This window comes from Cornus florida, unplaced genomic scaffold (genome assembly GCF_030987335.1).
Source record: "Cornus florida cultivar Cherokee Brave unplaced genomic scaffold, ASM3098733v1 CherokeeBrave_3.0.0_Hap2_Chr11, whole genome shotgun sequence".
In the NCBI taxonomy this organism is placed as follows: domain Eukaryota; kingdom Viridiplantae; phylum Streptophyta; class Magnoliopsida; order Cornales; family Cornaceae; genus Cornus; species Cornus florida.
In genome coordinates, this window is record NW_026775581.1 from 121,470,280 (window position 1) to 121,491,548 (window position 21,269).

The window sequence follows — 21,269 nt, forward strand, 5'->3', positions numbered from 1 at the left end:
AAAAAATGTCAAACCAACTTAACAAAGCAACCCGCAATCATCCACAGCTCTCTCTCTCTCTCTCTCTCTCTTCTCTCTCTCTAAAACTCAACTCATTTCTTCCATAGATGGGGAGAATAACGACACTCAGAGATTTCATAGGCGTTATCAAGGACAAGGCTTCACTATCCAAGGCAGCTCTACTTCCCAAACCAAACACCCCTTCTCTTTCACTCCACCTCGCACTCCTCCGAGCCACCACCCACTCTCCCTCAACCCCGCCTGAAGACAAGCACCTCTCCACGCTCCTCTCTCTCGGCGACAGCTCACGCGCCACTGCCTCCGCCCTCATCCAGTCCCTAATGGACCGCCTCCACCGGACCCACCACTCCTCCGTCGCCCTCAAGTGCCTCCTCACCATCCACCACATCATCAAACGCGGCCCCTTCATCCTCCAGGACCAGCTCTCCATCTTCCCGGCATCCGGCGGCCGCAACTACCTCAAGCTCTCCGCCTTCCGTGACGGCGCGTCCGCCACCACGTGGGCCCTCTCCGCGTGGGTCAGATGGTACGCGCGCTACCTCGAAACCTTCCTCTCCACGTGCCGAGTTCTGGGTTTCTTCCTATCTTCAACCTCGAGTATCGTGGAGAGAGATAAGCAAGAAGAGAGAGTCTCGTCATTCACGAACCTTGATTTAATTAGAGATGTTGGTTCGCTGGTTGCAGTGATCGAAGAAATATGCAAAGTACCTGATTCTATCCTCGTTGATGACAACAAATTAATTAACGAGGTGGTAGGTCTGGTGGGTGGTGACTATTTGTCTGCGGTTAACCAAGTTTTGATACGAGTCACCGAGTTTATGGAGAGACTGAGTTGTCTGAGTTTCGGTGAGTCGGTCGAGTTGGTGTGTGCTTTGAAGAGATTAGAGGATTGTAAAGAAAGGTTGATGGGTTTGTTTACTAGTATTAGGAAGGCTTCAATGGAGACGTTGTGGGGATTAATTGAAGAGTTGATTGATAGAATTGGGATGATGAAGCCGTACACAAGTGATGGAGGGAAGTTGTTAACTGTGGGAAGGGGAAGTGAGTCGGCTCGGTTTGGAGACCGAGTTTTGAATCAGGGTGACTCGGTTCGATTCTCCTCTGTAAGGTTTGACTTGAACTAGTTTTCCTTTTTAGTGACTTGTGTTTGTGTTTGTAGTTAAATTCATTATTAATTTCTTTTTGTATATCAACTTTTTTAAATGTAAGCATGGTAACATTTGTATATAGGATTGGTGATTTTGTTTGAATTAAATACTCATTTTTAAATTTATTTAGTTATTATTATTATTACTATTATTATTATTATTTTTTACCATACTTACGCAAACTCAAATACAGTATTTAATTTTGAATTCCATGCAACCATCCATTGAAGATCACAATCTGACATTTTTTCCTTTAGCCCACATATGAGGAGTTGTTCCTGTGCATTGATTGAGCATAAAAAATAGATTGAAATTTTCTCTTCGCAATTCTTTTGAAAAATAAAAGGGAGAATCTGTTTTTTTTTTTTTTTTTTCATTCATCAAATAAAATTGTTTATTTGAGTTTGGATATATGTTGGTTATTAATCAAGTTGGTATAACGTCTCTTCCTTCGAAGGTGAGGTTTGAGTTGAAGAATTTCTAACATAAAAAAGATAAAAAAAAGTACTAGTAATAAAAAAGAAAGAAATAATGAAGAGAGTACAAGAAAATGATTTGATTTGGTTGATCGGTGGATTTTAAGTAGGGAACAAGTACGGTCCGAGAAAAGAAAGAGGTGGGAAAAAGATGTTACAAAAAAAAGACAAATATATACCCTTCCGTTTCAATTTAGTTGTTTATTATTTTTTTTTATTGTCCTAAAATATTTGTTTACTTATTAAATTTAAATAACATATTTTATGTCCCTTTAAAATATTAAATTTAAGTAACAAATTATTATGACAAATTGACAATAACATAGGTGAAGTAAGATGGTGTTGATTTTGTCATAATACGACTATATTATGAAAAAAATTAGGTGGAAGAATTGAAATAATTAGGTGTAGCAGGTGCTTAAATTTTTATTTTTACTAAAGAAATTTCAACTCAAATCAGATTAATTATTTACACCCAAAGTATGATTTGAAAACTTCAAAAATCCAAAGAACATGTCCAAGAGTGAATTAGTCTTGGCACATGTCTAAGACTGATTAGTATTGTTAAAGAGGTTGTTAGTACTTCAACGTTACATCTAATTTAGCCAAGTCTCTAGATTGAACTATATACCAGCGACCCAAGCCTCATAAATGCTGTCACTAATGAGATAAATAAGCTAGACCTTCCTCATTAAAATAACAAATGGAACCAATACTGCACTTCCACCTGTCTACTCCATAAATAAAGTTTACGATTTATAAATGCCTACTTCATTTCTTTATATATAAATATCTACCTTATATTATTGTTAATGAAATAAATGTGGTGCCACAGCTGTCACAATTCATTTGTATGCACACCACTTGTCCATGAAAAATCAATATTCTAAGTAGGGGTGGGGAATGGGCATTGGGCACGTGGTGTGGGACTGGCTGTGTAATGATCACAATTTATTTATTTATTTATTTTTGACAAATTAGGGGTGGGGGAGAAAAACTTAATTGTATCAGTGAAATGTGTCATTAACAGATTAGATCCTGATATGTAGTGATAGGGTCCATTAGCATAAAACATTTTTACTTATGTGACATGATACAATTAGTTAATGACAAAAGATAACGAAGTATTTAAGGTGCAAAAAAATTTTTCTAGGGGAGGTGAACTCAAGCATGGTGTCACGTTCCGATTCCTAACGACGCCATGAGCATAGAAGAAACGCATGCTGGTTGGCTAAGAACATTCATTGACTGGGAATGGTTTCAGGGAAAGGGCGTGCAAGACCACAAGATGGTACCTTTTCAGAGTTCAAGCAGGTCGACTCGATTCAGTTTGAGGTGCTTGTCGCTAGTCATGGACTTGACTATGAAGAAGGGAGTTGGTCATCCCTGCACAAACTGGTCGGGAGCTGGAGTCGTTCCCCTGATGAGATCAAAGCAGGTCGAAACCAGTCAGCATGTATCCTTGGGAGGGCAGGTCGTGGTGGCTGATCAGGGTGCTTGCGTGAGCTGAAGCAACACCTTGATGCCGCACGGGCCGTGCCGCTGCGCCAAATCTCTAGGCCCGTGACAAATGGTATCAGAGCAGGACTTGGGGTAAAGCACAGAGGTGTGTCCCCTTGTCGATCCGGGGGTCTTGAGAATGAAGACAGTGCACTGAAGTTGCGTTGATGAGAAGGAATCAATGCAGTTGGGGGGAGAGCCTCCATCTCCCCAGGAAGAGGTGTCCGTTGAAGTTGCGCACTGGAGGGCCGGAGGGCCGCGTGCACCAAAGTTCGTGCGAGCTCCTTGGGTGATGCAAACCGTGGTGAAGGGCAAGCATCAAGTCGGTAGGAAGCCCTTGCTTGCTCGGGATGTCGCGGAGGCGGCATGACGGAGAAGAGTCACGTCCTTGAGGAGTGGACGTCCCCTTGGTCTGAGCCCTATCATTGGGCGAGTGCAGCCAGGGGTTGTACAAGGAAGCGATGGTGGGCAGGCGAGCATACTACTTGGAGGAGAGAGACTTTGGAATGTTGGACACAGCGGAGTCAGCACCGCACTGTGATGAGGGCGTCGCAGGATTTGGGTCGGGGAGAATGTCACGTTCCGATTCCTAACGACGCCATGAGCATAGAAGACACGCATGCTAGTTGGCTAAGAACATTCATTGACTGGGAATGGTTCCAGGGAAGGGACGTGCAGGACCACAAGATGGTACCTCTTCAGAGTTCAGGCAGATTGACTCGGTTCAGTTCGAGGTGCTTGTCGCTAGTCGTGGACTTGACTATGAAGAAGGGAGTTGGCCATCCCTGCACAAATTGGTTGAGAGCTTGAGCCGTTCCCCTGATGAGATTAAGGTAGGTCGAAACCAGTCAGCATGTATCCTTGGGAGGGCAGGTCGTGGTGGCTGACCAGGGCGCTTGCGCGAGCTGAAGCAACGCTTTGGTGCCGCACGGGCCATGCTGCTGCGCCAAATCTCTAAGCCCATGACACTGGGCACACTTGCTCCGGGAGGTGGACACTCTACTCGACTAGATCACTTGGGTAACGCATGTGTAATAATCATGATAACCCAAGCTTGGTTTTGCCCTGCCTTAGACCTAAGATAGTTAGCCCAAGTGTGATGAGGTATAGTTGTTGGGCCAAGCCCAGTTGAATTATACGCCTCCTAGAAACCGAATTTGCCCATACGTGGCTTGGGCCAATAAAAACAACAAATACAACAGGACCTATGTCATATGCCCAACCGGGTCAAATTTCAAGCGCGGAAACTGTCTCGGTGGGTTACTAGCATAGGAATGCCTACGGCCCAGCTTTATCTTTTGTGGGCGAATTAATTTTAAAATAAAGTAAATTACAATTCTGGCCCCACTCTTTGGGAGCAAATAATATAATATTTTTTATTTATTTATCCTGACAAGGATGAAACAAGGATTTAGAGATTACAATTCTAATGATTCATGAAAAATATAGTTCTTGTTCCGACTTTCACAGCTTCATAATTCATCAACATTATTTATTTTTCTGTGATTATACTCACACACACATTATCTACCAACATCATTTCTTAGTCCATTAAAGGCTTATGTTACCCAACACATTAGAAAATTGTAGTCTTTATATGTCTTACTATGTCACCTTTTTTATTATTTTTTTTAAAATAATGATTAAGTTTATACATTTTTTTTTTTTGGTTTTCCGATAAAGTTTATAAGTAACTTCACCGAAAAACAAAAATTAAATAATGACAAAGCTAGGGTTTGCGTTTTGGATTTTTTGTAAACCGGATTAGAAGCGGGTAATAATAGTTCTAGTCATAGCGACTTTGAATTTAACATTTGCAAGCTTCAGAGACCTACAATGACCATGCCAAATCACTTGGCGCCTATAATCAATCTTAGATATAGCCTATAGGACAGAGACCTGATCCAGAATTAACCTTATATCAAACACCACGTTAAGCATGACAGCACAAATCATTGAAACTCAACTGACAGTCGAAACAATTGCCTTTTCTTTTCGAATCAGACCTTCAATTACTAATCTGCATTCTTGAAAATGTGATTTTATTGCACTAGTCATATCCTTTAGTTACAATGAAGTAATTATTTTTACATCTCGACTTACCCCAATAAAAGATTGCAGTAAAAACACCATACCAATGACATTAGCTAGATAATTTAAAGATAGCTTTTTGTAACTATTCTTGATTAATGCTTGCCCACTTCTTTACATGCATGCCTGCTTTCTCTGCCTGCAATTCCAATCCAAAACATGTCTAAATTAATTGAGATCAACATGAATTTACTCATATTTTCAATATAAAAAGCCAAAGTAGCACGACGGTATTCGCTGGTTAATTCAATTGTTTTTACCTCTTTCTCCCAGTCACATCGAATGGTAATGAGGGCCAATATCAAGGTTTGAACACCGGTCCCTCCAAAGATCATTCCAGCCCAAATACCCTAATTAGTGAACACATCCATTTTCACATGAACTATAATAAACCATTTTTCAAATTAACAAAATCACATTCAGAAATTGCAAAAAACATGGTTCACACCGTGACGCCTTGGTGAAAAGTCCATCCCAACATAATTCCGAGGGGGACTCCGATCACATAATAGCAAGCTAGATTTATGTATGCAACATATGATTGCCACCCTGATCCCACAGCAACCCCTGCAAATGAAAGAAAATGCCTCTGTTAAATTGTGACGGGAAAATAAAAAAAGAAAATAAAAAAAAGAGTAGGAATTGTTACCGGAGAGAACTGGTTGAATACTATTGAGGAGAATTGTGAACGCTAAGAGGACTCTGAGCTTGTCTACCATTTCGAGGATGGGTTGGCTAGACGAAAATATTAAGGCAAAATTATGGTTGAAAATCATAATCAATAACCAGAAGAAAAAACCTATCACAGTGGATGTTGCCACAGACACAATCGCGGCAAATTTGGCTCCTTTTCCATTGCCAGCTCCAAGCTCGTTTGCCACCCTCACTCTGTCATATATCATCACAAATATTTTATATAAGCATCTGCCTATATTATCAATTTTCTAATTATGTATGCATCTAACTAATTATTGAAATAAAAGTCCAACAGAGCTAGCCTGACCCCAAACTGACCCATATTATTATTATTATTAAAATCTTAGTAAACCAAGAGCAATTAGCTTATCAAGCCCAAGCCTAATCCAACAAACACAAGTCTTAACTTGTTTATAATTCGACCAAATTGAATTCAACCTAAGCTTTGAAAAGTGAGCTACCTTGGACTCATGTTGGAGGTTGGATTGGGCTTAGTGGTCCCCTTTGTCCTCGGTCACCTTGGGTCTTAACTACAAGGCCTTAGGTCAATGTTTGGTAGAGAGGAGAAGAAGAAGAAAAAAAAGAGTTTAAATTGGGCTTAGATTTGGATTTAGGGATTCATACCCAAAGTTGAGATCAGGCTGGGCTGGAGTTGATTCATCAAACAGTTTAACACATCTTAATTGCAACCATGCTAGAAGATTTTAATGAAACACATACCTTGGCTGACTAGAGTACCATTGAATGCTATATAGTACATGTGAGGACTCTCTGAATTTCTGAAATGTTATCATTTCTCATATAATTTGTATGAGTAGTGATATTCAGCGAGATGAATTTGGCAGAATTTCTTAATAGAATGCCCTTGATTGGTTATTTATACAAGAGATAAGTAAGTAGAGAGTGTATAGAACCTTATATTTTACATACATTGACCAATTAAAAGCATTCTGTCTGCCAAACTCCTTACTTTAAAATCATTTTCCAATTTGTATAGTAGATTTCAATTTTCCGTATAGTATATGATTGAAATTGGGCCCAATAAGATAATAAGTGGTGGTGGTTCATAGTTACCCAGTGGCACCAAAAAATGCCAGAGGAATCATCATTTCCCAGCCATTAATGCTCATGCTGCCAAATTGGAGCAAAACAAAAACGAGTCATAAATCAATAAGAGATAAGAGATAAAGAGATAATGCTAAGGTTAGTGCATGTCAGCAATGTCAAACGCACTATGAACCAATCCATCAACAACCCACTAGCAACAATGTGATCAATAGTTATACCAATTTTGTTTAAGGATTATAACTTCAAATTTTACACCAAAAGGACACTAGCCATGCCCGCAATAACAAAGACCTCGTGCAGTGGACCAACACTATATATATTCAAGATTGCAAAATATAACTAAAATGAAAAGATCATAAAGGATTAATGGATACCAGATAGACAAAGCATCCAAGGCCACCTCTGCATTCTTCAGGTTTCCGGCCATCAATATCAGTACTCTGTAGTACCAATTCTCCAAGCTGTTAATTAATATTATAAGATCAAACATTCACATAATTTAGAAAGAATACTGTTATATGCATTTATCAAGAGAGATTACCATACCATACCATGACCCCAGAAGCAGCAGAGAGTTTGATGAACTCCCAGAGACCAAAAAAAGCTTGAAAGGTGAAACCAGACCAAGTAAGAGGACACCCACCAAACACACAATAACCCAACAACCCAAACGCTAAAACCCACCAAGAAAAACTCAATGTAACAGCAGTACCAATCACTCCTAGCTTAAATCCATACACAAACAACCAACTCACAATCACATGCACCACAAGTGCCACCAAAGACACCCATGCAAGCACAGCTGTTTTAAGCTGGCTCTGCAAGAACCTCTGCAATGGAAACACAAATGCAAAACTCAAGTGAAGTGGGACAATCCACATAGCCACTACCCCAGTTAACTCTGCAACTTCTGAAGGCTGTCCCAACAGCTTCAAGATTGGAGAGGCAAATATAAATATAGGCAAGATTAGAATACAACAAATGAAGAGAACAATCCATGAACGCTGCATATATACACCCAACATTTCGTATTTCTTTGCTCCGAAAGCTTGCCCACATAGCGTCTCCAAAGCACTTGCCATTCCCAACTGAGAAACAAAATTTAACACTTTAAATTCTGATGGAGTGGAAGTTATTAAGGTTTACAAATGAACAATAGACAACTTTGATAAAGTTAACTCTGACAATACTAGGAATTTGAGTCCATTTAGACATTCAGAAAAAACCTCTAAATATTCAGTAACACAAATATCAAGATTTCAGACTCCTAAACAACAGAATTTTGTCAAAAAGTATCGTTGTAAAGTAGGAAGCCGCTGAGTTTTATGAATTGACCCATTTTTTAAAATTAGAAATTAGTCTTTTCAGTCAAACCAGACTCATCCCCCAAAAGTTGTTTTTTTCTGCAATCAGTTCTACATCGAACATACAAAGTTACAAACAAACATAAATATATATATATATATATAATAGAGAGAGAATACCAAGAGGCCAAAATCAAAGCCAAGGATAACATTGTAGGCAATGGATATTGCGGCAAGCTGGAGATCGCCAAGGTGGCCAGCAAAGGCTTGGGTGACGACCACCATGGAGTAGGAGGTGAGGCGACTGAAGATGGTTGGACCCACTATGTGCCACAGCTTCTTTGATTCGGAGCAGATCTTCCATGAAAGTGTTTCATGGTGATCATATTCTTCTGTGTCATTTGATCGTATGGTTGAGTGTGAATCAGCTAATAAGGGAAGCTTTGATTCCCTTCCTACACCTCTGCTTGCCATATTCTTCGTGGTGTCTGTTAATGTCTGCTTCGTCTGCCAAAGGCAACGCTTTGGTAATGCCGTGGGTGGTGGCTTTAAAATAATAGTAACTAATAATCATCAGCATTTGATTTTAGTTGCTATAGGCCTACGGCTTTGTAACTGTATCATTTTGTAATAGGAGTGATCAAAGCCAATTATATAAAGCTGTCACTCACTTCCCTGATGTGTGGACAAATTACACATGGTAGAACCGTTCGCTGGCCCGACTGCCGAAAAGTAACTTTAATGTCCTCGTATTATAATAATATATTATATTATTATAAAATCTTCACTATGTGTAAAATCGGAGATTACAAGTTTCAGCCCTTTACACTTTCTCTATATACAATTTTCAGTACATTGATAAGTACCCCTTATTCTTACATATGTTTGTACCTTAATCTATCTTTGTTTATCTTTTTAGTTCTAATTTACTTTATTTCCGATTTCAGGTGTTTCAGGGTAAACAAGGCTAAATCCAGTGTTTTAAAGCTTCTATATGCCGAATGAAGTCTTGGCGAAGAGTGGCAAGCAAAAGTGGGTTGAAGTGCAGAATTTACTATTCAACTTGATTGATCGAGTACTGTTTGATTCTCGATCGATCGAGTATTGTTCGTGTAACGACCCAAATGGATACCAAAATAATAATAAAAATCTATAAAAATTTCGGCATGACCTCCGCAAAAAATGTCTCTAAACAAACTGTTGAAATACAAAAAAAATAAATACAATGGCCTCACTGGGCCTTAAATCTAACATATCCTGTCCCAATGCAATATACATATATAATATCACATCTCCAAAGTGACTACATACATACAAAATCCCATTCCTCCATCTCATCCAACAAGGAACATAATTTGGTTACATCAAGTTACAGTCCAAAAAGCGTAGTTAGAATTTAAAAGTCCATGGCTTACAACATTATATTAATTAAACTAAAGTTTTACGAGTTAGTTAATATTACATTTACAAAATATTAGAGAGTTTTAATACAAAAGATAGCAAAAAAAAATAAAATAGGTCTCCGTGCTCGTCTAAAATCGTGGTGGATCGTCGTCCGCCACCTCTTTTCCATGTCCTGAAAAATGTTAGAAATAATGGGGTGAGCATTAGCTCAGTAGGAAGTGTCTAAGACACACTTCTTATATCCCCGTGAATCTATACAATGAATAGATAAAAAAGTGAAAGGGATCATGCTATAAGGAAACACACACACTCAAATACAATAACAAGTATGTAACAAATACCACCCAATCACAAGTTTACCACAATGTCATGAAGTGCAATATGCAAATGTTACTCCCCATTTTCCGAAACATTTCCGTTTCAACTTCCAAAACCGTTAGTGTAATCCGACCCAAGGCACCTCCAAGGCGTCACGAATGGAGGGTTGACTAACTATCCACGACCACAAGGCACCTTCAAGGCGTCGCATCCGGCCTAGTTAGCTCAACCATGATCCCTTTTAGACTACACTAACACCACGGACCACTAGGCGCCTCCTAGGCGTCTGGTTTTCGCAAACTCCTTTAAAAAAAATATTTTCCCCAAAATAATTTCGTTTGTTCAAAAAAACATTTTTTTTCCCCTTTCTCTTTCCCAATGAATACATGAATGCGCATGCTTCAATTTATCAATTCAACCATAGGCTTTCATACATTCCATTTAAATCATCATCACAATTTAATAGAAATTTATAAGCATTCATTTCTTTTATTTATTTATTTATTTATTGACCATAGCATCATTTTCTTTCAAAGTAATAAATAAATACATAATCTTAGGACATATAACATGTCAACACCAAACATGCTCAATCACCGTAATAAATCTAGTCATATATATGAATTCAAATAATACATGGAACACATTTAGCATTTTAGTTAAACATGCTTCAACCACAAACTAGATAATCAAAATTAGCATGCTTAGGATCAAATTTAAGGGGCAAAATTCACAAAAAGAGCTAAGAAGTTGTAGATTAGAACACCCTTACCTCAAATTGATGAAAACCCCCAATTTGAGCCCAAGAACCCTAGAATTTTGAACTCCCTAGAGTGCACCAAATGATGATTGGCTCCTATCAAATTAACGGGCTCGACGAGCTCAACAACTTTGCTTCATAATGTTCAACCAAAATCCAATTAGTGAAGATGAGATCAAAGCTTAAAATTACAAAAAGAGAAAAAGAAAAGAGATGCCGAGAGAAGGCCGGAAGCAGAGAGAGAGAGAGAGAAATATATGTCTACATAATGGCCTTATGGCCTTTAGTCATGTTTTTAAGTTATTGGTGGGGCCCACCTACTTTTGAAAAAAATCTTAACTTTAATATATATACATATACATATATATATATATATAAGCATAACTATTACAGTTCGAGTCTCGATCAATCAAGCACTGTTCGAGTCTTGATCGATCGAGCACTTAACTCGATCGTCGAGTTCGAAGCCGAGGCTCTTCAACTTCAGATCTGGAGTTCTCTTGATGACTAGCCCGTGGTGCACTCAAATGATAAGCCTTGTGTACGAGTTCTAACCATTTTTGGAGCCCAAGGATCAAGTATAAAAGGGGATTCAAGCCATTTTGCAAAGGGAGACTTGAATTGGTTTTGATTTTGGGAGCTCTCTACATTTTCTCTCTAGGGTTTGCTCTCGAGGATTAGAGAAGAAGCTTTGGTAGTGCTAGGAGATGGAGTTTGAAGCTTCAAGGATCGTCTTTAGACCTCTCCATGGCTAGCTAACTTCTCTCTTAGGGTTTGGATGAAACCCTAAGCTCAAGTAAATTGTATCTATTGTATTCAATTTGGGGAATTCTTCATGGATTGTATGACCTTGTGTATTCAATTTGGTTGTACCGAAAATAATTGTTCTTAATTGCTTCAATTGATCTTCTCCTAATCTCTATATTGTCTTATATATTGGTTGTTGATGATTAATCTCTTCATCATTTACTTTTTGTAAATGTAATTGATGATGGTTATGCAATAGTGTTAATTGGATATGATTGCATACAACTTGATTTGATGATTTGTACTACAATTTTAGAGTAAAAGTAGGTAAGTGGACAAATCATACTTAGCTTTGATGATTCATGTTTTTTGATGTCAACTTAGTATCATCTTGACTTCAATTGTGTGCAGCCACAATCTCATTTTGGACATTTGATTTCCCCAAAATTTGGATGCAATTGGTATAGTTACAAGGGCTTAGAGGTGAATTCCATACCCTGAGTATCTCTCTCTCTCACTCTTACCTTATCTTGATCGTTGCTATTTCATTTCCTTGCATTATCATTTGTTTAAGTTTAGCATTAGTTATAATCAAACCAAACGATCCTTTTAATCTCATTTTCATTAATGTTAAATTTGATTCAAGCCTATAGTCCTTGTGTTCGATCTCTACTTGCTATACTATATTTAGTGACAATGATACATATAAAAATATAAGATTGTTTGCTTCAACACTCTACCACACTGTTAATCATTCAAATTGAGTTTGACAAAGAAGCACATCACACACTCCAAACCCTAAGCGTCCTTATATATCGAGTTACAAGAAGAGAGTACTAATTAGGTTCATGACCCATGAACAAAAACGGGTCAAAAATTTCCCAACAGGCCCACATAAAGGCTCATCCAACGCGACCCGGCACCAAATTCGGCCCACAAAATGCTTATCCGACAGGTCGCCGCACCAAATTCGGGCCACAACATCACAATCCCTTTATCAGGGAAAAAGGAAGATAAATCTTTAAGAATGTATTCCCCACCTGAGTAAGACCGGAGGGCCTTGATTTTTTTGTTGAATTGAATTTCCATAAGATTATTGAATTTTTTGAATGCGGACAAAACCTCAAATTTATAACGAAGAAAATAAATCCATATAAACCGTGAGTGTCATCAATGAATGTGACATAGTATTTATAACCTAGCCTACTGAATTTGGGTGCAATTCCCTAAACGGCTGTATGAATAATGTGAAAAGGACCATTATGTCAAGAGAAATGAATCGGAAATGGTAAAACATAACTTTTACTTGAACAACGGGACATATATTTAGACCGTAACAAATAAGTACACTTTTTGTTATTCAAAGAACAATTCAAATAACCACACTTGAATAAAAAATAAAGTTTATCATTATTCAAATGACCAAGACACCCTGTGTTCCTCTATGGTTTGATGTGCCAGACCAAGTTTGGACAGGTAAGGATGTTTTTTATAATCATCTGCGTGTTTTTGGGTGCAAAGCATTTGTGCATATTCCAAAAAATGAAAGGTCTAAACTTGATGTGAAAACACGACAGTGTATATTCCTTGGCTATGGCCAAGATGAGTCCAAATGGTCCATAAATTATTCTGAGAGCTAACAGATTACGCAAGCAATGCTCCAAGTCCCACGTCCAACAGAAACGTTCTCCCACGTTTACTCCCTATCCCGATCACCTTTCCCGTTTGCCAGTCCTGTATCACACAACTAGAAGATGTAAATTGAACCGTGTAACCATTATCAAACAATTGTCCCACAAATAATAAATTAGCTGATAAATTAGGAACAAAGTAAACATTAGACAAATTAAGAAATTGATTTTGGGGAGTAGAGAGGGTGATAGAACCAATACCAAAAAAAAGCCATATTCTGGCCATTTGCAATCTGAATATTTTCAGTTCTAGTATAAGGATAAGATTTGTCAAGGCTATAAAGTCATATGGTTAGACGCACCCAAGTTAATAACCCAAGAGGAGGGAGAATTAAATGTAGAAGATGAAGTTGAGTTGTACCGACCATTGCCATGGAGGTAAAGACAGATGCAACAGAAGCATTAATCATCTCTCGAATCTAATTAAATGTCAAGAGAATGGCCTGGGAGGAAGACTTGTTAGTAGAAGTAGGATCAGCTTGGGCATAGAAGGCAACTGGATCAGCTCGGTTTTCCTTGGTATTCCTTGGTAGACGTCTTCGACGCTCAGAGATTATATGCCCAAATTTCTAGCAGTAATTGCAGAAGTTCTTTTTGCAATAGCGAGCAATGTGGCCAAAATCCTTACATTCAAAACACTATTGATTTGCTATTAGTAGAAAGAAGAGCTGTCTCGCTTAAGGCCAATGCATGAAAGGGTTTTGAATCTTCTATGATGTTATGCTTGAGACTGAAGGCGAAGTTCCTCTCTCAAAACCTCTTGGAAACATATATCTAAATCTGGAGAAGCCTCTCTATTCATTAAAGCAGCCCGTATAGACTCAAACTCTGGGTGTAGTGTCATCAAGAATTGATTAACATGGGCTTCCTTCTATAATTTAAGAACTTGTGAATGTGCAGTAGGTCAACACCATCCAAGATCATAGAATCCTTCTCATGCTAGAGTGAGAGGAAATCATTGTAGTATTCTTGTACAGTCTTATCGCCTTGACTGTATTTAGCCAACTCCATGTCAATGTAGTACTTTCTTGATTTGTAGGTCTGATGACAAACTTTCTTCAGATGTTTCCAAATCTCTGAGGCTTTCCTAAAGGACTGAATAGACAAGGTGATTAAAGGATCAATAGAATTCAAGATCCAAGTAATCACCTTTGAATTGTTTTGGATCCATGTGACTTTGGTTTTGTCATCAGTAGGCCCAACGGTAGTTCCATCTGAAAATCCAGCCAATCCTTGTCCTTAGACATAGTGCTTGAGATGAAAAGACCATCCGACATAGTTAATAGCCCGGTAAGATGAACAGGAATGATGTCACTTTTATCCATAGCAAAAGTGGATCAAATATGCAACGAAAGAGATGAATCTGAATAATGTCAACGGAGTTATTAGTCACAATAATGTGCAAGGAGACTAATAAATCAGCAAGGATCAACTCTAAACAGAGGTTTCAGAGAGGTTGATGATGTTGTGAACCAGATCCGGACAAAGAATTGAATAAATATCTAAACGGAGAAAAAAAATGAAGTCTTTGACTAACCTGCTCTGATACCATGTAAACCAAAGAAAATGGAGTCAAAGCAGAATCTCTGATGATGGAAGAGATCAACTCCCTATTGTTTTCATTACTATTTATATTACAAGATTTGCCAAACAAGTGGCGACAATCAAAGAGTAATTATAGTATGTATGTAAAAAGTAATTCACCTAATCAAATCCCATAATTACGGCAACTATATTAAGGTAGGTCAATGCTAACTAATACTATTTACATAATATACATATTACTTAACTGCTAGGTTAAAAATATTCATACTGTACAAGATGATTGGGTGGGACCATTGAGTTGTATTACTTCACTGACGCTCACTCTCCTGAAATTTGTCAGACTAGCTAGGGTTCATCCATTAATTCAATCCTTTCCCGCAATAGACAGCAGCAGCTTGGTTTTCTTTTCAATTTTTATCTTTTGTCCTAGAAATTATTATACAATATTAATTTTTCTGCTGTCACTTCCTACTAATTTCACGCCAATATCAAATTAATTAAGCTAGCATCCCCCCTAGCTTCTACATACACGTTTTCAACAAATACACCACCAACCTCCCTCTCACTCTCTCTCTCTCTCAACTTCTTGATATTTACTAATAAGGAGGCTAGGGGATGATGATCATGAACCAGAAACAAACTTGTGTTCCAAAGTACCCAACTTCATCAGCAGCACCAGGCATGCACAATAATTCACACATATTATCAAAAGTAGGAAATCCGCCAAGAATTCACATATATGCATGCACCAGAGATCATCAAGACAGACGTTGCAAACTTCCGTGAACTGGTGCAAAGACTCACTAGGAAGCCCACAGTTGTAGATCAAATTAGTAAGACCAAGATGAGGAAATCAAGAAATAATATTCCAAGAAAGCAACAGGAAGAGTCCTCAAAAGCTTTGTGCAACAATAATTACAAGGCAATGATGATCACCAAGAAAATGGAGTTTAGAGATGAGAGAATTAAGGAGGAAGAAGAAGAAGAGATCATTTTCTCGCTCCCTCTCCCCTCTGCGATTTTCAATGCGCTCAATATCCTACTCCAAACCCTAAATGCCCTTATATATCGGGTTACGAGAGAGTACTAAATAGGGTACACGACCCACAAGCAAAAAAACGGGTCAATCAACGGGTCGTGGTGTCAAAAATGTGCCGCAACACGACCCGGAACAAAATTCAGGACACAACATCACAAAATAAAATACTAGCAGATATGTAATGTTACAAAAATCAATTGATTGGCCGACAAGTTGTTTGGGCAAGAGGGTTCGACAAACCAAAATGTGCTTCTAAGCATTTCAAACAGGGCGACAAAGATATAGGTCCCATGTTATAATATTGAGAGTTAGATCAGACACAAAATATTGTAGAAAATATGTAACAGACAAAAATTGCATACCTTTTTGCAAGATAATTAATCCTGATGGATCAAAACCATCCATATCATCCGCATCAGTTTGGAATCTAAATATATTCCAGTTCCCAAAAAAATTAATAACCCGGCCAAAGTAATTCCTCGCAACCAGTAAAGTGTAGATCACCATAAACATTTGCTACTTGAGAACTCAATACAGCCTAAACCCAGTGCATGAAATTCAGTTAGTGAAAATTTATATAGAAAAAATAAAAAACTAGAATGGTGCCAAACGAAACAAACATGATATAGGATGGTTAATTGGGACAAGGAAACTTATTGAAGAATTGTGTTAATGGGGTTCCTGTACTTCTTATCCCCAAACCATTGAAAAACCAGCTGCTCCTATATATAAAGCTTGGCCACACCTACTCCCCTTCGGTCGACATTCCACCATACAGGTACCTTTGCCCCTCCCTCCCTCACCAGTTTAAGAATATCCTACCAAAAAAAGAAAATACAGAAAAACATGTTAGCAGACATCAGAACACTGAAATTCAATACACAATATAAAAGAAATAGAATACTCAATGCTAGATCAATTGGGGGTGGAAGAAATCCCTGCTCCATCTGTTCATATCCGAAACTGTCTCCAAGGTGGTTCATACACATCTATTCAATCATTTTACTTCTGTTTTTTTTTTTTTTTGCTGGATATTGAGTTCACACACATCTTCCCTTTGTTTCCCAGGCCCCTAATGAGTTTCAGGTATCTATTACGATAATGATTCACGAATCAAAAACTCTTCCTTGGGATTTTTCTTATCCTCCTATTTTGCAAAAACTAATGAATCAAAAACTCTTAATTGGTTATCCTCGTACCGAGCAAAAATGGAAAGTTAGGTAAGTTCTTTCTTGGGTTAAAATCATAAAAGCCCCCAGTGCTATAAAAAACGTGATTAAAACCCAAACAGAATTATAAAACCACCCGAACTAAAAAAAATTGCTCGTGTTACACCATTCCGTGACAAATCCGTTAATTGAGTTGTAAAATGACAAAATTGACTTTATTATTTAATATTAATGTAATGTTTAAGTTTTTTTTTTTTTTTTTTTTTTTTTTATATATATGTGTGTTAGTGGAGGGACCCACAATTTTGTTTTAAAGTGGTCATTAAGACCACATTTGTGTTTTTGTTTTCTGTTATCTCACTCTCTTTTTCCCAGCTGCCCGCTTCCACCTTCCTCTCTGTTTTCTTTTTCCTTTTTCCACTTCAAGGTTTCAATCATTGATTGCTCCCTCATTTCTTTGTGTTTAAGTATCGTTTGAGGCAAAACAAAGCCCGCGACGAGCTCTACGCGCTCATACAAGCAATTTCAATTTTTGGTCTTCCTAGGGGCTTCGAATTTAAGGACCCAATTTCAAGGGTTTTGTTCAATTTAGAGGTGGGAGCTCTTAATCCATGTTTTTCTTGCTCCATTGTGAATTATATCTCTCTTGTTGTGATAAGTATGTTTAATTTGGAAGTTAATTGTTTCAATGATTATATAAATGATGTTTAGGAAAATTCATGATTATGAATATGAGTAGAAAAGCATGCTTAGAGGTTGTCTTGTTGTGTTTAATGTTTTGATATTTCATTTGGAGATGTTGAACATGATGTATGCTTAATTATGTGGTGTAAAATTCTAAATGCCATAATATTGAAAGCATGGGATATATATACATATACATACCATTGGGTTTGCATGAAATGGGAGAATTTGCTTGAAACAAAAAGGGAAATTTTGGGAAAAAAGTTTTTACGAAATGGTTTTATGAAAACCTGGTCGCCGCGGGGGTACCAAAGGGCCGGAGTGTTAATATAGCCTAGAGGGGACTAGGGAATCGCCCTAGCGTGGTTGAGCTAGCTGGGCCCCATAATGACGCCGCGGGATTACCAAGGGTCAGGGACACTAGCCAATCCTCATCTCGTGTCGCTGCGGGGTCACCAAAGGGCGGGTTATATTAACAGTTTGAAAGAGATGGATTTTAAATGTGAAAACGGGGAGCGACATCGGCGTGCATTCGCATTTCATGGCGTTGCATTGTTTGCACTTGAGTTTGGTTGAAATGTTGTATTATCCCGACACTGTATAATCCCCATTCCTATTGATCTATTCTTTGTATAGATTCACAAGGACACAAGATGCGTGTCTTAAGTGTCACCTACTGAGCATATAGCTCACCCTGCATACTTATTATTTTTTTCAGGAAACGGGAAAGAAGTGGCAGATGACTTTCCACCACAGGCCTAATCTGAATTAGAAGACTTCTTTTGCTATTTTTGTATTAAGTCCCATATTTTTGTAAAATCTTAGTTTGTTATATTTGGTATAGAGATTCGTGAACTCTTGTTATTGTAACTATATTTTGGAACTGCAATTATGATAATTTGGATTAATTGGTGTGTGGATGTTCCACCATGGAAAGAACTATGTTGAGGTGTAATGAATGGGATGCTGGAGTATATTTTTTTTTTTTTGTTTTGTGTATTGGGACAGGTTGTTGAATGACCATTTTTAGGGGAGGTCATGCCAAAATTTTTGTATGAATGGTTTTAGGTTAGTGTCGTTACAATTAAATTATAATACTAATAATTATTATTTTTAAATTACGAATTTAACTCGTCCCATTTCAAATCCGTTTAGGGTTCATGCAATGGAATATTGCTTGCTTTTGATCTCTATTCTTGGTTGATTTCTTGGTTTTGGAGTAGTTAAGACGGGTGTTCAGGCACAATTGTATTCTGAAAATCTGAGTTTGGCAATGTTTGTTCACAGTTGGCTTTCAAGCTCTGTTTTGGGGATTGATGATGGAACTAATTGCAATCTTCAATAACAGCGACAACAGCACCAAGTGTTCCAATCCCTTGGTTTTGATAGTAGTAATCATGGGGCTTCTTGTTCATCAATTGGTGATCATAGCATAGCCAAGAAATTGACTAGGTTCTTCGTTTACAGGTCAAATTCAAAGAAATCCCAAATGGGTTTCATAAAAATTGCAGGCAACACAATTACCAAGCCAACTCTTTCCCACCGCCTGTCGCATCTCCACCTCTCCATTTTCTCACCAGTCGTCCGATTCCAAGAGCTCCATCGCCATTGATCAGCATCAGAGTTCCCATCGTTTCTCAGCCCTTGAGCCGCTGGTGAGCGAGTCAGTGTCAAGGTATCGAAGTCACACAAGCACAAATCATCGCCTCATCTGACTGCTTGCAGCAATTCGATGCCGATGAATTTGGACGGTTGGAGCAATGGAAAGGTGGATACGGCACGCCGGATTGGTGCCTTTGCGGCTTTGCCGGTGGCGCATTCGAAGCCGGAGCTAAAGGCCTAGAAAGAACTGAAGTCCATGCCAATTAAAGCTTCTGCCTCTTATTCATCGTCACATCAACTCTCTGCTTGGTTGCCAAGAAACTGGCGGTCGAAGTGTGGTAGAGAATCGCAACATGTCTCTGGTATGGCTAGGCTCATGTGAAGGAAGAAGAAGCCCACGTGCTGGCTTAAAGTATATTGACGGGTATTTTGGGGACAAATAGAGTAAACAGGAGCACGTGAAAATCACGTACTCCTTTTTCGTTAGTATTGATGCCATAGTAACCGAAATGGGGGTATCTTGATTAATTTTGTTAGTTCAGGGGGTTTCATAATTATGCTAGGGGTTTTATGCACATTTTTTTTATAGTATGGGAGGTTTATTACTTTTTAATATATATATATATATATGAGTGTGTAAAAGTATCTCATTTAGCTCCTTCACTTTTTTTTTAGTTTTTTAAATTTTTTTTAATTAAAGAGTGTTGGGAATAAAGAACAAACAATTAGATTGGGATTTCGCTCAAAGTCAATTTGTGTGGCTTCCACCCACCGGTTACCAAAAGAAACAAGGACCATAAATCAATATTGAATTGCAAACATAGAAAAAGGAAAGTTATAGTCCAATATCCTCACAAGAAGAATAAAGAAATACAAGTAGCCTCAAATTGCTAATTTTTGTGGCCGGCTACGATTCTGAAATTACCCCGACAAACATCAATATTGACCAAAGCCGATGGCTGATATGCCAGGGTGCCCTAACAGAGAAAGAGAAGAAATAAAAGACAAACACAGGGATATATTGATAAGTATTCTATACTTGGTATAACATTGAAATTATGGAATTCAACAATACTAAACACCAACCCCATACTAGGAGTTGGGGTCATTGAATAGGAAGGGGCCCATACAACTATCCTCGGTCTAATTCAAAGTTTCTTCATTTTGTCTAGGGTGGAAGAAATGCAAAGAAGTATCAAATCTATTCTCTATGATTAACCATGCAAAATTAATTTCAAAATGTTTTGGGTAACTGTTCACAAACCATGCATGAAGGAGCTTTACTTAAGCATCTTTATGTAAACATGTAATACTGCAAACAGCCTCAAAAGTTAAAACATAAAGTAATCCCACAAAGAAAAGAGGGGGTAAAACATTATCAAATAATTGGATGCAAGCAAACAATGGAAACAATCTGGCAGCAACTCCACAAAGAAAAAACGAAACAGTAAAAAGATAAGAAGCTTCTTACAAGATTTCAACCTCCCAAGGAAATAAGTTATTATTTTTCGCCTCACCAACAACTCTCCAACATGAAAAAACATGTTCCTGCATATTGCACAAGTATGTTAGAAAAGAAAACTTTTTGGCATATAGATAGTTCCAGGGGTGGAGCCAGGATTGCAAAGTGGACTAGGCTAAGAGGAAGAGTAGTATTGCATATGGACTGGGCTAGGAGGAAGAGTATAATAGCCCAGGTTAGCGCTTCAGTAGCTTCGCCCTGGATAGTTCAGAACGGGCTGTCAAGCTACTACACCTAGTACAACCCTCCTTTTTGGAACTGCTTGTGTAAAGACAATGCACTAAGCACAACATATGCAGATTTACCTCATGAAATGGAATTGTAAGTGAAGAATTGATAATAAAAAAAAGAAGAAAAAAGAGGGGGGATAAGAAAAAGCACAGAGTAGAGCAGAGCCTTTGCAAGAAACCCTTAAAAGCACAACCAATCATTAGTTCTGTAGACTGCCACAGCGGCATGGAACCCTACAAAGCAGAAACTTCAC

The 21,269-nt window shown here is 38.1% G+C and overlaps 2 protein-coding genes across 2 annotated transcripts; one reads left to right on the top strand and one right to left on the bottom strand.

The window, feature by feature from the left end:
* On the top strand, positions 1–1,294 carry LOC132284960 (putative clathrin assembly protein At4g40080). Its single transcript, XM_059787105.1, has one exon. The coding sequence runs from the start codon at positions 108–110 to the stop codon at positions 1,143–1,145; it is 1,038 nt and encodes a 345-aa protein (XP_059643088.1). The 5' UTR covers positions 1–107; the 3' UTR covers positions 1,146–1,294.
* A 3,840-nt stretch (positions 1,295–5,134) lies between these two features.
* On the bottom strand, positions 5,135–8,914 carry LOC132285910 (protein DETOXIFICATION 27-like). Its single transcript, XM_059788141.1, has 8 exons — positions 8,485–8,914; positions 7,547–8,088; positions 7,375–7,461; positions 7,007–7,063; positions 5,886–6,124; positions 5,685–5,803; positions 5,497–5,586; positions 5,135–5,375 (listed from the first exon to the last, which is right to left on the bottom strand). The coding sequence occupies exons 1-8, from the start codon at positions 8,776–8,778 to the stop codon at positions 5,322–5,324; spliced, it is 1,482 nt and encodes a 493-aa protein (XP_059644124.1). The 5' UTR covers positions 8,779–8,914; the 3' UTR covers positions 5,135–5,321.
* Between the last annotated feature and the right edge of the window lie 12,355 nt (positions 8,915–21,269).